Consider the following 16,514-nt stretch of genomic DNA (forward strand, 5'->3'; position numbering starts at 1 on the left):
CTTTTCTTCATTTAAAAACGTCTTTGTTCAAGATATTAGAAAAAAATACATGTTTTATAAATAGGTGAAAAGACCATTTCTATCTTTGTTGAGAGGAGTCTTTAGGGGTTTTCTGTGAGTTTTAGCTTTTAGGAAACAGGCTTTCTAGGGAGAGGGATGGTGCTGAGTCAGCACAAAGCTTTCTCTTGTCACTCACTAGGTCATTGTCAGTTAACATAAAGATCTAGCCCAAAAGAATAAAATGAAGAAGCAAGCTTTTGTGACCTATATGAGGAGAAGGCCAATCCAGGCTGAGGTGTGGTGAGATGCAAACGCAACCTGGTGCTCTTGGCTTTCTGCTTTGTACACTTGTTAATCTTAGTGGCAAACCCAATACCCCAGGACTAGGGCTCCTCATAGTGCTGCTGCTAGTAACAGAAGTCAGGGCAACGATGCCACTTGGATGGTAAAGTGCTTGGCTAGAACACGGAGCCTTGGCTTCAGTCTCCAACATCCAGTACTCCCTGTGATCTCAGCACTCCAGAGATGCAGGCAGAAGGTCCACAGTTAAGGCCATCCTTGGATGCACAGTGAGTTTGAGGCGAGACCGATTTCATGAAATCCTTTCTCAGTAACAACACAAACAACTCTAACCTGACAGAAGCAAAAAAAGGCTTATTAGTATTAATGCATCACCTAATTAAACTATTAAGTTATTAAATTAATTATTAAGAGGACTTGGGGAATGATTGACCTAAATGCCATCTATACTAATAAAATTTTTGAAAATGTTCAAAGATGATGGTATTTTGTTGAGGTGACTTGTGGTATTGAATAAAAGTCGTGTGTAGAACGGTGGACTCGGAGCTTGCTCTGAAGGACATGCAGCCTTCCCCTCCCCCTCACAGGCTGCTTTCTTTTTCAGAGCTCGGTGAAGGTTTCAGCTGGCAGTGCATCTGCTGGTGATGTCAGATGTGCTGTCTGTCTCTGCCCCCAGGAATTCCGTTTGTCTTCCTGTCACTCTTAGCAGCACACTTGGTTTTTTTTTGTGTGTGTTTCTGAGGCTTCATTGAAGTATAATTTACACATTGTAGAACAGTTTGACTACTTTTAATAAATATATAGTTATACAGTAGTCACCACCCTAAGAAAACAGGTTTTTCTGACTCTATAAGACTTACCTGCTATTTTAAAAACTTATATAAAGAGATACTACTTAAATATAAGACGTAGTGATCCGACAATCCACGGTTGTCTCTTTCAGTTTCTGGAATAATTATCAAAATGAATGAAGTCACTAAACGAATGCAAAAGAACAGGCAATCAGAGCATGGAAAGTTAGGTTCATTAGGAAAATGCAAAACAGGTCTGTCGAGGATAGCATTCGACATAAACAAAGACTGCTCACATTGAAAAGACATGGTGCAAAGTGTTGACGACAATGTGGAGGTGCTGGAATACCTTCTCCTGCCCCTCTGCTACGTCAAAGGCAATATTCTCACTACTTTTACAAACCAACCATGGTAGCTCATGCCGTAATCCCAACATTTGGGGTTGCTATGCAGGGATAAAGAATTGGTTTGAATTTCGGAACCCATATAAAGCAGGGCACAGAGGCAAGCATCTGTATTCCCTATGCTCCTATAGGGAATCCCTCCTGAGGCAGGGGGATTGCTACAAATATAAGGCCAGTCTAGGAAACTTAATGAGTTCCAGGTTAGCCTGAAAAAGATCCTGCTTTAGAAGGAAACAAGTGACAAGAATAGCTTGTGTTATTTTTGTGTGAGTGTGATGTGTTCATGCATGTGTGTGAGCTCAGATTCACCTGTACCATGATGCATATGTGGTGGTCAGGGGACAGCCTCAAGTACTTCTTCAGCCTCCGCCTTATTTGAGACATGTCTTCTCTTTAGCCCGTCTACACCAGGCTGCTGAACTGTGAGCTTCTGAGGCCTCTGCCGCCTACTCCCTGTAGGAGCACAGGGTTCAGATGCTTCCCTCTGTACCCTGCTTTGTATGAGTTCTGGGAATTCAAACCACCCTTACCCCAGCATGGCAAGGACCTTCCCCATGGAGCTCTCTCCCAGGCCCTCGGCTTTAATCTGTAACTTCAGTCGGTTCCACCTGGATATCCCTTACAGCTCCCATCCTGACCGTTCTTTCCTCCTACCTTATATTTTCCCTCCTCCTGCATTCCTTCTGTGTCATATTGTATCAGGTACTGGCAGTAAATGCGAAGATGAATAGAACAAGATGATCTACTGTCCTCTAGGGACCATTCACAATGGGAGGGGCCTGCCGATAACCTGAGCATGGTGGAGTGAAATGCTTTAGGGCACTGAGGAACTGGCCATCCCAGGGCAGTCAGACCAACCATCTGAAGTGGGTGGCTGATGCTCTGGGAGAGCTGGGGTGGCTAGGATGGCTCTGGGATGCATTGGGAGGAGCACACTTGAGAAAGAACACACATGTGCTGGAGAGATGGCTCAGCCGGTAAAGGCTAGGCTCACAACCAAATATATAAGAGAAAGAACACACACTACATATGCAGAGTTTCGGGGGCTGAGGACATGTGGTCAGAACTGCTGGAGGTGGGCAGGCAGGTGAGGCAGGCCAACAAGGGCCCTGTCAGGGAGCACCCGACCTGCTTACAGCTTGTATTTTCTCCTGCGAAGAAAGAGAACTGGAAAGCCCCCTATCCATCTCTGTAGAAGTTATAAGTACCTGAAGCCAGTGTGTCTTACCCATCTACCCGTCTTTGCATTCTTTATGTTGCCTGGCTCTGGTCCTAGACCAGGTAAGAGATTGCTGATGGAACCCTCAGAATCATGCATTCTGGACACATCATTAAATAGGATGCCAGAGTAGAGAAACTTTCTAATGGACCAGTGAAGGTCTCTATATCCAGTACATTGTATTTCTGCACTCCTGAATTTAAGTTATCTGCTTTAATCTTTGCTGGCTTGCCTGGAAATCTACCACTGGTCTTTGGTGACTCTAAGGATAAAGACCAAGTCGAGTGTGGTTTTTGTGGCTGCTGTTCACTGTCTCCACTGCCTGCTTAGTTCCTGCTGACCATGTCACTTACCCGGAGAAGCCTTTGCTGTACCAACTTTCCCACAACAAGCTTAGCATGCCATCATCCTTCATCTGGCCTCCAATTTCTCTTCTGTCCTTGTGAGCAGGTGATGCCCTACTGTCCTGAAACCTACCTGAGTGCCTGACTAGATACTCAGCACAAACTATCTTTTCTTCGTGAATGAATTCCTGAGGTGACTAAGGGGTAGCATTTACATTGTGTCCTCAGATAAAGGTATTGAAGGTCAGAGGCCACGTCACTCGCCCAAGATTATAATCAATAAAAGCTGGACTCAGGGACAGCTGCCAATAAAACGTGTCTCTTACTTCTAGCAGACCCTTGATGGATGCCTCTTCAGGCCTGATTCTGCGACGTGAGCCCACCTACCTGCTGGTGAACTAGACAGTACTGTGAAAGAGTACAGACTCCACAATCTGATTGCACTTAAGTCCCGCCTCCATGGTTTGCTAGTTCTGTGCCTGGGGCAAGGTGCTCCACCATTCCATGACCCAGATTTTCAGAAAATGGGTTAGTAATAATACCCACTTGGTGGGATTGTTGTATGAGTTAAAATAAATTAATTTACATAAAATGTTACTAACAGACATATGGAAAATGTTAAATAGTCGTTAGCTACTATTGTCAGAATACATGTGTTCTTTTCCATATCCTTATTGTAGATCAAAATTCTCTGTGGGAACACTACAGCAATTTGTTTTTTGTTCTGTGAATATTTTCTTTTGGCATTAGACTGTCCGCCCCAGCTCCTCTGTGCTCTCACAGATTAAAATAGGTCATATCTGCAACTCAGCAAAATCAAATACTGTTTTGTTCACACTATGAATTTTAAAGTTGTAGGGTTCATACATTTTTTTCACACCGATACTCAGGAAAAACGGTGCTGTTATGTAGTTAATATGTGTTGTTTCCTCAAATCAAGAGCATTTTCCCAAACTAAGCTGGGTACTGTTGAACAGTTTTTTTAACTTGAGCTGATCTCTCGGAAGTGATTTATGTTTGCTTTGTTTCCCCTGTTTTTCAGAGCAGGTGTGACTCACAGGAAATTTTAAAAGGAAGGAAGATAATTACTTCCCATATATAAAGTTGCACGCCAGAATTTCAGCATTTTAAACATGTTTCTCATAATGAAAGTTTCTGTACAAGTTCTTCTTTCCTTCCCTGGCTGTTCATTAGACAGCTTCTTTTGGAGAGAGAGAGAGAGAGAGAGAGAGAGAGAGAGAGAGAGAGAGAGAGAGAGAGAGAGTGTGTGTGCATGGTTTGGTGACTTAACTGTTTATCTCACCCTTAAAACTAGCTAGCAACTGATCTGTGTTCAAGTGAGAGGAGTGGCAGCAGTGCAGCTGCCACTGTGTCTGGCATTACTGAGTGTTTCGTCGTTGCCAGTGCTCATAGGAGGAGTTAGTGCCTGCTCTGGAGAGGAAGCAGTGACTTGGTGGGATTCTGAGGGGGAAGCTGGCCTGTGCGAAGCTCTGGAGGGACAGGTATTAATAAGATTAAAGTGAAGAATTAATCAGAAGCTACCCTGGGAGAGAAAGTTTTTCAATTGGAAAGCTTCAAGTGTCCAGCTGAAGGATGGGTAATTAATTTGTCAGGCATCGTGGAAGTCATGAAGACTCTGGACTGGATGCTTGACATAGCACAGGGTTTATTTTCAAGGCAGTGGCTCTAACGCATGGTTCCTAGACCAGAGCATCAGAATACCTTGGAAACCTAACAGAAATGCCCATGCCGCTGCACCTCTCATGTGGCCTACATGCTAGTGGTCAGTGAGGTCAGAAGCTCTCTGGTGATTCTGGTGCTCACCCAGGATTGGAAGAGGAATGATTGAAGAGAAGCAGGCATGCTGAGTAGTCAAGACTGCAAAGACAAGGAAGATGTGTGAGGGGCTGAGCCAGAAGCCCCGAGCAGGGTTATTGGGACATAAATATGTCTGGGTGGTTCCACTGTGAATAGACAAAGGGAAAATCTTTTCAAGGAGGATGTAATGCGACTTGATGACAAAGTCATCATAGGAGTGTAAAATGTCAGATAGGATGCCAGTGACCTGTGCCTGCATGTCCCCAAGTATGACTGACAGCAGATACGCACACAAGCCATTCAGGAGGAGAACTGACAGCAGATACGCCCACAAGCCATTCAGGAGGAGAACTTGCCTTTAGAGACCAGAACCTTACTGAACCCTAATTTATAGCTTTTATCTTTTATCCACACCCAGCCACGTACAGCCCTCAACTAGATAGATAACCTTCCCTGTGGGAAGGAAAATGAACCAGGCGCTCAATACCAATAATCACATTAACTATGGATGGAGATGCCAAGACTCTCTCTCTAAGTCCTCCATATTCATTATCTCTTTGCTGCTATTCATTAGTTATAAATGTCTGTAAGTTGACTTCCCAAGCTCTCCACCCCTTGGGCTTAATGTTTCTGAGCACTGAGCTGAGGAGCTGAGAGTCTGGACCCTGGAGACACACAGCTCTGGGTTAGACCCTAGCTGCTTTGTTCAGCGTGTGTCGGACGGAGGAAGTGTCCAGTCTTCCCCCTCGGCTCCCCTCAGCTCTCTTACAGTGGAGGTTATTATTGTAAGGAGATGTGATAGTGAGTGGCCCTCTTTAGGTTCATCATGAGAACTAAATAGGAAATGTCAGTCTGTACATAAAATCCTTAGGAAATTCTAGTTGAGGGTTATGGTGATGATACCAGGCACTTACACAAAACCCCACTGGCTCGTCGTGTTCAAAATTAGACAGAAAGTTCCCAGGTCTGGAGAGATGGCTCAGTGGTTAAAATCTCTGGCTGCCTGCTCTTCCGGAGGATCTGGGTTCAATTCCCAGTGCCCGTGCAGCAGCTCACAACTGTCTGTAACTCCAGTTCCAGGGGAGCTGCTACCTTCTACCTTCATGGACATCAGGTGTGCATGTCATGCAGGCAGAACACCCATTCTCATAAAATCATAATAATAAAGGCGTTCCTTGGCCTTCTACCTCCCACCCAGTGATGCTCATAGCTCAGTGCTTCAGCTAAACTGGCTGTGGTTCCTTCCCCTTTGTACCAATCTATTACCCAAACCTAGGCTTTGATTTCTGTTGCTGCCTTAATCAGTTTTATCACTATAACAAAAAAACAAAACAAAACAAAAAAAACCTCATCTAAGATAATGAGCCTATAAAAAGAAAAGGTTTATGCCTCCCACAGTTTGGGAGACTCCATATCATGATCCTTGGCGTCAGTGTTGTGGACCTGAATCAAGACAGCATTATCATAAAGGGAACTTGGCGAAGCAAAGCCATTTACATTATGGCCAGGAGACAGAGGGAGGAAATGGACAAGTCCCTCAATCCCCTTTGGGGGTATACCCCACTGACCTAAGGTCATGTTTCTTCTAGTTTCTACCCTGGGGAACAGCTCTCTGGTACATGGACCTTTGGGGGACATTCAGAATCTAAATTACAGCAGTGCATCCACAAATCCATTTTTGGATAATGACTGTGGAGTGGTTAGAGAAAAGATCTTGGCATTTAATAAAAACTCTATCTGTCTCAGTGTTATTGTCTGGTACATTTTCATTCCTATCATGTGTGAGTCATCCAGTGGTCAGCCCAAGAGTCCATTTTTGATAATCACTGTCCTGTCTGGAAGATTGTCAGCAGCAAACCATCATTTTTAATATGAAAATCCCAAATTCCTGTGGCTTAACAGCCTTGCAGCTCGCTCAGTGGAGCATATATATATAGTGTTAGCAACAGCTAAGGTCCAAACTAGCCATTTCCCCCAGATCTTGGGCACCCGGAGTGCTGTGCTGTGTCCACCTGTGGTGCTGCTGTCTGGCCACAGGATGCTACATTAGTAGTCGTAAAGCACACCTTGAAGTAACTCCCATCTGAAGTGTGTGTTGGTGAATTGCTTTTCTCCTTGAAGACAGTGTCAATGTTCTCTATAGGGATAATACTGATCGATGTAGTACTAATCTTTTTTTGTTTTCTTCTTCTTCTCAGGATGAACTCGACCTCACAGACAAACATAGGGAGGCCATGTTTGCACTTCCAGCAGAGAAAAAGTGGCAGATATACTGTAGCAAGAAAAAGGTAAGATACTCACCAATCATAATTAACCAGAAGAATGTCACCCCTGAGTCCTTTTGCTCCCGCATTTCATCAGACAGCTCTTTATGCTGTGGAAACCAGTATGAACGTGTCACATTATAGCCTTGCGGCTCCATATAGGGAAGTACTTCTCGGATGTTGTTATAGCAGCCCCGAGGATCCTCACACCTGTCACTGTTACTCATAACTCTGTGTAGTTGAGACCTACGAGAACACAGGCTTCTATGAGGCAGAAGCATCTCCCATGCTCCTCCCATAGCGGTTTTTGCACGGTGGTGAAAATAGATGTGTGTCATGGCTTTGTTTACATACTGTAGTAAAACTTCACATTTTGCTGCCTCTAGAAGGTGGCCTTGCTGTCCCCGCAGTCCGAAGAGCTCTTCAGCCAGTTCGCATTCCATAGTGGACAATGAGAAACAAGAGAAGCAGAACACACTGTCTGTCTGCTGTGTACATCCCACAGCACATCTGTGAAGTTCACTGGACAATATACTCAGAGGAATATGTTCTCTCTTTCCACTGTGGGTCCCAGGGATTGAAGTCAGGGTGTCTGGCTTACAAGAGTTTCACCCACTGTTTGATCCATGGCAGAGTTCTATATTCCTTCAAGGCTCACTGCTAGGAACATGGCTGCACCTTCATTCTGGTTAGTCTCTTACACTTAAAAGCTGTGCTCAGGGGGTTGGGGATTTAGCTCAGTGGTAGAGCGCTTGCCTAGCAAGCGCGGGCCCTGGGTTCGGTCCCCAGCTCCAGGAAAAAAAAAAAAAAAAAAGCTGTGCTCAGGAGATGGGGCAAAGGACACTGGGGGCAGCGAAACTACTAGAACCCTTTCTGTCTGCATCCATGGTACTGGGCATCACTGGGCAGAGAGCACTGGAATGAAGTTCATGCTCCCATTTTTTAAAAGCTGTACCAGATTCCTAGACCATCCCCATATGCATTTTCCCCCAATTCTATCTGAGATTTGAACTAAGTGGGTTAAATAAATGTCCAGGTCAGAGCCACCCCCTAAGAGAAAGAGCCTGCTCTCTCTAACATGCAGCAGACACCCTGGTTACACGCTTGACCTAGGGACCCAGCAACAAATGGCAGCAACCAGCATTGGGAGGCCTTCTATCATGGCCAGATGCACTTTGGAGCCTCCATCTATTGGCGTGGCTATCTCTCAGTGTTCTGCCAGGGTCACTGGTGTGTCACCCACCGCAGAGAATCCTCCTTGTCTCTCTAGCTGACATCAGATGCTTCTGAGCCACTGTGTTCTTCTGATGCGTGCAGCTCTCTCTTCTCATACTTTGTACTAGAGTGGTAACACCTCACTGGTACCACAAAGAGTGCCACAACATGTAACGCATACTTAATTTTCCACCTGTGCAGTTAAAACAGGTAAATGCCATGTCAGATTTCTTTTTGGTGGCCTTTGCTGAAAGAGCTGTCCAGCTCTAACATCTCAGTATCATCTTCAGATCAGCCCAGCTTATAACCCTAACGTCCTCATCATTCCGTAGGTAGGGTCCTGGTCCATCAGTGTGTCCCGTTTCTGTTCTTCCACATTGGACATGGTTACCTCAGGATATTTACATTGAAAGGTCAAACAGCATGCTTCATCACTAGAGAGATTTTAGAATGAATGAAAGTAGGATGTGTCTAGTCCTGCTCTGATAGATGAATTTAAGTCATCATTTTCCTTCAATTATTTACTTATGTTACTAACTGATAATTTGTTCATTGTGTGGATGCGCATGCCATGACACTCATGTGACTGGCGGTATGAGAACAGTTTTCAGGAGTTTTCTCCTTCCACCTGTGGGACCCAGGGATCGAACTCAGATTGTCAGGCTTTGGGACAAGTGCTTTTGCCCAACGAACCGCTTCACCATAAACAGAGGACATGTTCTATTTGGTTAGTCCTGGTGTAGACTTTTTCACCCTAAATTATGAGACATTGCAAATTGAGGTCTGAGTATATGTCCCAGATGATGGAAAAGGAAATGTAAGTGGGGACAGCTTACGGGGGGGGGGGTTCTCTTCTTCCTCATATTTTATTACATCCTTGATAGCAAGTAAAAGTTAATCATGTAAGCACCTGCCCTTACATTACAGAAGACAAACTAGAAAATGGTGATGAGCCCAGGCTTACAGCTGCTGCTCACTGTCCTGGCTTCTAAGACCCCTCTGCAGGTTTCAGTGTGTGTGTGTGTGTGTGTGTGTGTGTGTGTGTGTGCGTGTGTGTGTGTGTTTGTGTGTGCGTGTGTGTGTGGATGTGTGTGTGTGGATGTGTGTGTGTTTGTGTGTGCATCTGTCTGTCTGTCTGTGTGTGTATTTGTGCATGTGTATGCGTGTGTGTGTGTGTGTGTGTGGATGTGTGTATGTTTGTGTGTGCATGTGTGTGTGTATGTGTGTGTGTGTTTGTGTGTGCATGTGTGTGTGTGGATGTGTGTGTGTTTGTGTGTGCATGTGTCTGTCTGTCTGTGTGTGTATTTGTGCATGTGTATGCGTGTGTGTGTGTGTGTGTGTGTGTGTGTGTATGTATGTATACATGTACTGTCTCTCTCAATCACTCTCTATCTCATTTTCTGAGAGATAGTCTATCTCTAAACTGGATCCTGCTGATTCTGCTAAACTGTCAGGCCAGCAAGCCCTGGGACTCCCTTGTCTCTGCGTCCCCAGTGCTAGGATTATGGGTACCACCTGTCATATTTGGCTTTGTGGCTACCGAGGGTCCACACCCAAGACCTTCTGCTTGTGAGGTAAGCACTTTTCTAGCCTCTTGACTCCAGATCATCTTGACTAGAATGTCTCCCGTTGTTAAAACGATATTGTGCCTGTGGTCTAAAACCAGAGCCTTTGGACACATCAATCAACTGAGAGGCGTGTAATGAATGACTGATGACAGAAACCTAACCATATGCTCTTCACCTCATAGCATGGGCTCCATGGAGGCCGTCCTTTGCCTTAAAACAGATTATTTCCCTTGGAACCCAGGTTTATCACCAGTAAGCCAAACCACATCCTTCTCTAAGGCTGAGGGCAAGCTACACCTATGGCTTCTTAGACGTCCATCTCTCAAGGTTAGAACCCAGGGCAGCATAGACATTCACCCACACAGTGAAGCCATAAGGTGAGGGCCCATGACAGCCAACAGAAACAGACCACAGGAACTACGAACAGCATGTTCCCTGTGCAAAAGTGAACAGAAGTCATGGATGCACAAGGCCAGAACAGCTCCGGGCCAGGCAGATCTCAGCCAGCCTCTGTCTCTCCTTCCAGCAGTAGCTTGGATTCCAGCAATGGTTCCTCTGCTTATCAACTATGTGAGTTAGGAAACTTATCTATTTGAGTCTCTGGTTGAAAACGTATTTCGAAAGCCAAAATGCAATGAAAGTATTTCTGGGATGAAAATGATAGAAAGAAATTTAAGTGGAACCTTGCCTGGTTGACTGGTGTGGGGAGTGTCAGTGATGGATGTTGTGGCCTCGCTGAGATCCAAACACATCTCTCACACTTGCCGCGCTGGCTGCTCCGTCCTGGTTTGCACACACAGCAATCCATTGTCAAATTCTTAAACTTGCATGAAAGGTCCAGAAAAGGTCCTGTCGGTGGAGTTGGGGGTGTTTTCAAATAGGAAATGTTTGTGGTTCTTATCTTTAGAGGTAATTCCTTTTTAGCTCCAATCACAACATATCCTTTTGTTTAAATGAGGTTTTTCCCAGTCTCTAGCCAGAAATTGCATCTGTTAACAATCTTTGGATTTTAGGCTGAAGCTTTTAAAACAATGAACCATCTGACCATGAAAGGCATCTGGCCGTGCTGCATTTACTTATTGTTCACATGAGTTTTAAGTCCTGGGAACAGTAGGGAGGAGTTCTGCAGAGGTGACAGTGGAGTGTGGCTCACTGCATCGTGGTGACTGCACGCATAGGAATAGTCTTCAGCTTCTGTCCTTAGTGTCATTCCCCCAGTGTTGAGAATCTCGGCAGTGCTCTCTTCCAGAGCCTGCAGAGCCAACTGGGCTGTATATACTCTGCCACAGAGAATATAGCTAACAAGGGAGATACCAGCTGTTCACAAGTGTGCCTAATCTTGCCTGCTTTGCTCCTGATCTCTAACACCCCAAATCTCATGAGTTGAGTCTTCCTGTTGCATTTCTGTGTGTCTTGTGGAACCACTTTGGGAAAGGTGAATTTCCACTGCCTTCCTCCTCTTCTGTGTTTGTTCCTGAATGTGTGCATGCGCATCTCTCTACCTCTCTCTCCCTCCCTCCCTCCCCCCCCCCTCTCTCTCTGTGTGTGTGTGTGTGCTTGATCTGTGTGTGTGTGTGTGTGTGTGTGCGCGCACGCGCGCGTGCTTGATCTAGCTTAGTTAACTCAATCTAGGACTGGGCTCTTCTCCATCTTGGCTATGGTCCAACCATTTTGATCTCTGTATATTGCTAATCTGGTCCTGAGTACATTTTTAGGCCATGTAAGGGAGGGAAATATGACTGGTCCTTTGTTTGTTTGTTTGTTTGTTTATGGTGATTAATCGCCCCCAGGCTCTCTGGTTCTCCGTTCAGCACAGCAGTGGTGACGAAAACTGTGCTGCTGGGGCAGGAGGGTTGCTGTCCTTTCAGCTCTTGGAGATTTAGGGCAGTCAGCATTTTAAGGGCAGAGGGGGTGATTGTATCAAAATAGGACATAGGGGGTACATATTCTGAGGTCATGGGATTAAAGACAAAAGGAGCCCTCCCTTTCCTACACAGCTGTCAAACAAGCCAGCTGAAGAAGGTCAGATTTTGCCTAACCACAGGCTGTGGTGCTGGGGTATTGAAGAGGGTAGATACTATTTTCTTTCTTTTTGCTCATTTGCTTCGCCATGCAGTAGACTGACATGGGCTCTTCAAGTATCCACTGTACTAGATGTCAGGATCTGTGAAAGGGAACCAGCAAAATAACCGAAACCTGACACTGGATCTCTCGGGCCAACCCTCCACCTTTGCCCAGTTTCTGAGCTTCTTCACAAGTACTTGATTTGGTTTCCAGCCTGTGATGCTTAACTTTGGTTTGTGCTGGAAAGTGATAAAGAACATGGCAGAAGCCACCCTGGTTAGAAATAACGAGCTTGGCCTTCCCTGCTTTCATGAGTTTAAAGAGTCCATGAGGGACACAGTAGCGTCCAGCCAGAAGCATCTCCGGACCCCGCAGCCTTCAGGACTGTCTGTTCTGTGTCTGTGTGTTCTGTGTAGAGACTCCTGAGCTGCAAAGCAGTAAGAAATGACAGGCTCTGGGGGCCTGGCGTTTGACTCAGTGAAGCAATGTGTTGCTGAAGTCCAGGTTAGTGTATAATTAGCTAGGGTACATACAGTGTCTGCTCTAGGAAGAATCAGCAAGATTCTGGGGGAGATTAGACAAGAATGTCAGTTTTCCTAGAGTAAATGGGTTTGGAAGAAGCAGATATCAATAAAACCAAATGGTTGCCATCTTGTCATAAGCATCACAGAACAGGAAAAGAAAGACCTACCTCTCTGGCTGTGACTCCAGTGACTTCCCATTACCGCTTTGACTACTCCTGGGTTCCCTAGAGGTTTGCCATGCTTACATCCTTCATCCACAGATGGGTCCCCTTCAGTGTCTGAGCCGTGTTCTCACGACTGTTATCCTTCCCCCTCCATAACCTCCACTCTGTACTTTCCCCTGCACTCCTCATTTAAACTGTTCACTCTGTCTAATTGTGTCTGATGAGATACAGGCCTATTAGGAGAGCTTTAAGAGGCTTCAAGTGAAATAGGAACTTGTACACTGGTGTGAGTTGGGTAAAGCCATGTTACCTGTTGCAGCATTACCATGTTCTGGTAAAGAGAAGCTGCCCCAAGACCTCCCACTAACACTCACCTCGACAGCCTGTTCCTCCCCACAGGATCTACCTTCTCTGCATGCTTCAGCAACTAAGAGACATAGCAGGGCAGGTGTACAATGTGGCTTTCCCCTTGCTTTGTTGCTAGATATGCAGTTTAAATAAGACCCTAACTCTGAGATCCTGATTGGCCTCAGGTACGTCTGTAGTTCTTTAATCATGAGTGTGTCTGCATAGCCTGGAACACTTCTCTTCGAGGAAGGGATCTGAGAAGTAGGGGAGTTAGTGGTGAGGGTGTTCTCTGCAGTGTCTCTGAAAGCAGCCCAGTGCATCAAGACATCTAAGTGACAAGGGAAAGCTCCCAGCACTTAATGTTGAGGTTAAGAAATGAGCGCTAAAGCCATGGAATTAGAGTGGTCACAAGTCTGTAGGGGCATGTGGACAGACGTGTGGACAGCTTTTTAGGAAAGATTCTGGGTGATTTACTTTATTTTTTTTATATACATTATGTATTATTATACATTTTTAAATTTTTCGATAGTTCATTATTCTCTACCTTGCCTTGAAATATCTTTATCTTGATTGCCAAAAACAAAATTTCTTTGTTTGAAAAATATACAGAATGCCTTTGAATCAGTCAGTTTTCAGTGAGAGAAACGGGACCCATAGGAAGCTATGGTTAGTCAGTCTTCTGCATTTGTCATAGGGATCTCTTCATAAGCTGTCCTAGAAGCTGCCGAAGCTCTCTGCAAGGCTCTAACTTTGCATCGGGTGTGAAACTGCACGTCCTTGGGCAGGAGGGAAGGGGGGGTGTAAAGTGCAGAATGACAGCTGTATCTCCCTCACTGCCTGTGACATTAATGTGGGTGTCCTACTGACACTGTTGAACATGCTCATGTCTGGCCCAGGCATGATGAAAAGGACATAGGAAAGGTCACTAGGACAGTTGCTGACCTGCCGCTGCCCACAGCAGCCCAGAGAGTCACTAGGTGAGCTACCCAGTGTCAGAGCTGTAGGACCTCTCCGGCCCTTCCTGTGGCTCTCCTTAGACCTTTCAGGAGCTTTGAGTGGCTTCTATGCAGTGACTACAGAGAGCCACAAGAAGACAGGGAGGAAATGAGTAATGCAGTCATCTTGATCTCAGCCCTGATGACCCGTGGGTGTGACAGTGTCTGTTTAAGTGGAATGATCAAAATCTCCTCTTCAGGCAGCTATGAGTATTTGGGGTTTTCAAAATCAACTTCTTGTCTTGTTGGGGTTTGTTTTTATTTTAATATAACAGAGGTGGTAAGTTTTGTATCTCTTTGAATTATAATCAACAGCTTTGAAGAGTGTTTTTGACGAAATCCAGGTCTTGGCCTAACCAACTATGGCTATTCATACTTAACAGGATCAAGAAGACCTGGGAATTGGAGAGGTTCCTGAGAATAAAAAGATGTGATCCTTTTATTTGTAATTAAACCTCACACAGTTTAAAAAAAAAAAAGAACTGTAGAACCATGGTGACACTGCCTCAGCTCCTGTGTGAGTAGCTGTCCTGTGCATACCTGTCAGGATCCAGCCAGGAAGTATGCAAGCCAGTTTAGCCTATTTGAATATAACAATGGCAAGGCACATTCTATTAAAATCAGGAGGAAAAGTATATATTCAAAATGCAAACAGTGCTTGTTGTCATGACAACCCTGGCATTGTTTACTTCCTGAAGCTTCAGGTTCCTTTGAGACCACAGTGTGTGAGTGTGAGTGTGTGTGTGAGTGTGTGTGTGTGTGTGTGTGTAAGTGTGTATGAGTGGTGTGTGTGTGTGAGTGTGTGTGTGTTTATATGAGTGTGTATGAGTGGTGTGTGTGTGTTCATATGAGTGTGTATGAGAGTGTGTGAGTGTATGTATGTATGAGTGTGTGAGTGTGTGTGTGTGTGTGGACTGATTGTGTAAGTAACTTATATGTAACTAACCAACTTAAATGGTCAGTGGGAGCCAGATGTACAGCACCTTGCTCCGCTACAGACTCTGTTCAAAGTTGTGACATTAAAATTCAGTCCTCCATTCTGCAGAGTTATGTCTGTAGCTAACAGAACAGGCTTTCATGTGGAAAGGAAGGAAGGAAGGAAGGAAGGAAGGAAGGAAGGAAGGAAGGAAGGAAGGAAGGAAGGAAGGAAGAAAGGAAGGAAGGAAGAAAGAGAGAGAAAGAAAAAGAAAGAAAAGAAAGAAAAGTACTAACTGTCTGATAGCTTTCTACTCAAGTCATAAATTTGCACATCCACAGTGAGTGCACCTGAGAGGCAGTACTGCCTAAGGGAAGGGAATGAAATTGCACAATCTGTCCAGCACTGCACAGAAGTCTGAATGTTTCTGTTGCAGAGAAGTCATTGAAATGTTTTACTTTCCCTGTGTGTCTCACAATCCAGTTGAAATTAAAATCAGGAGAAAAGACACTGCTCTTTGGAAACAAAATCCAAGGTTCAGGAAACAAAAAGCACTCCATTCAATTACCCATGAAGCTATACAAAATATGAAGTATTACAAGTATGTAATGATGGACAGTTGCCTCAAGACTGTTTCTTTGCTTTGGCCACAACAGAAGCTACACAGTGTGGCTACACTCTTCCACCCTTTAGATCTCTGGTGCCCTCAGGTCCCTACCCAGGCAAATAGTGTTTCCACCTTTAGCAAGCTCTTGACTGATAGATGCCATTTTGAAACATAGGAAGTTGCTGATGCCTGAGTTCCCTCTGTGGTGGCCAACACACTGGTGCCAAATCAGCATGTGCACACACACTGTGGCTGTTGGCCAGACACTGCTCTTTCTTATGCTAACTGAAGCCAGAATCTTCATCTTTACCATCTCTTTACAAAAGTTTTGAAAGCCTTTCCTCCCACTCCTTCATCCTCCCCCTCCTTTCTCCTCCTCCTCCTCCCCCCCTCCTTCTCCTCCTCTTCTTCCTCCTCCTCCTATTCCTTGACTCTTCTGGATTTTCAAGAGTGGAGGGATTGGGCTGGGATGTTTCTCAGAGGTGGTAGAATGCTCGCCTGGCATACACAAAGCCCTGGGTCTAATCCCTAGCACCCCATAAAGCAGTGTGGTGGTGTGTGCCCCTGCTCTCGGGGCTGGGGGTAGAAGCAGGAGAATTGCAGTGGTGCGCATGCACAGTCTACCCAGGTGGATGTATGTCGGAGCCCAGGGCTATAGTTCCATGTTGTGAACTGTGTTGAAAGGTGTATCACTCAAGTTCAACATCCATATTCTGACTTACTAGGATAGGGGAATGGAGATTGGGAGCTGAAGGTGCCTAAGAACAGGTAAACTGGTTCAAGTCAAGAAGTTCAAGGTCCTCCTCAGCTAAGTGAATCTGAGACCAGGCCGAGGTGCCTGAGTCCTTGTCTTAGGAAGGAAAGGGAAGGAAATTCAGGAGGTTTCCTTGTCTGTCTCTTATGTCTAAACCCCAAGCTTCTGCTTTGACACCCTGCCCCTAGGTTTGGAGGCTGTTGACCCTGTAGTCTATAG

At 45.2% G+C, this 16,514-nt stretch overlaps 1 protein-coding gene across 10 annotated transcripts in view; it reads left to right on the plus strand.

Moving 5' to 3' along the window:
* Daam1 (dishevelled associated activator of morphogenesis 1) overlaps positions 1-16,514 on the plus strand; it is a 160,577-nt gene that overhangs the window by 77,316 nt on the left and 66,747 nt on the right. For all 10 annotated transcript variants that reach the window (XM_087553227.1, XM_087553229.1, NM_001433961.1 and 7 more), the window contains one exon: positions 7,075-7,164. In XM_087553227.1, the coding sequence (XP_087409353.1) occupies positions 7,075-7,164 (90 nt within the window). The remainder of the gene's footprint in view (positions 1-7,074; positions 7,165-16,514) is intronic.

Source organism: Rattus norvegicus, chromosome 6 (genome assembly GCF_021556685.1).
Source record: "Rattus norvegicus strain SHRSP/BbbUtx chromosome 6, alternate assembly SHRSP_T2T, whole genome shotgun sequence".
In the NCBI taxonomy this organism is placed as follows: Eukaryota; Metazoa; Chordata; class Mammalia; order Rodentia; family Muridae; genus Rattus; species Rattus norvegicus.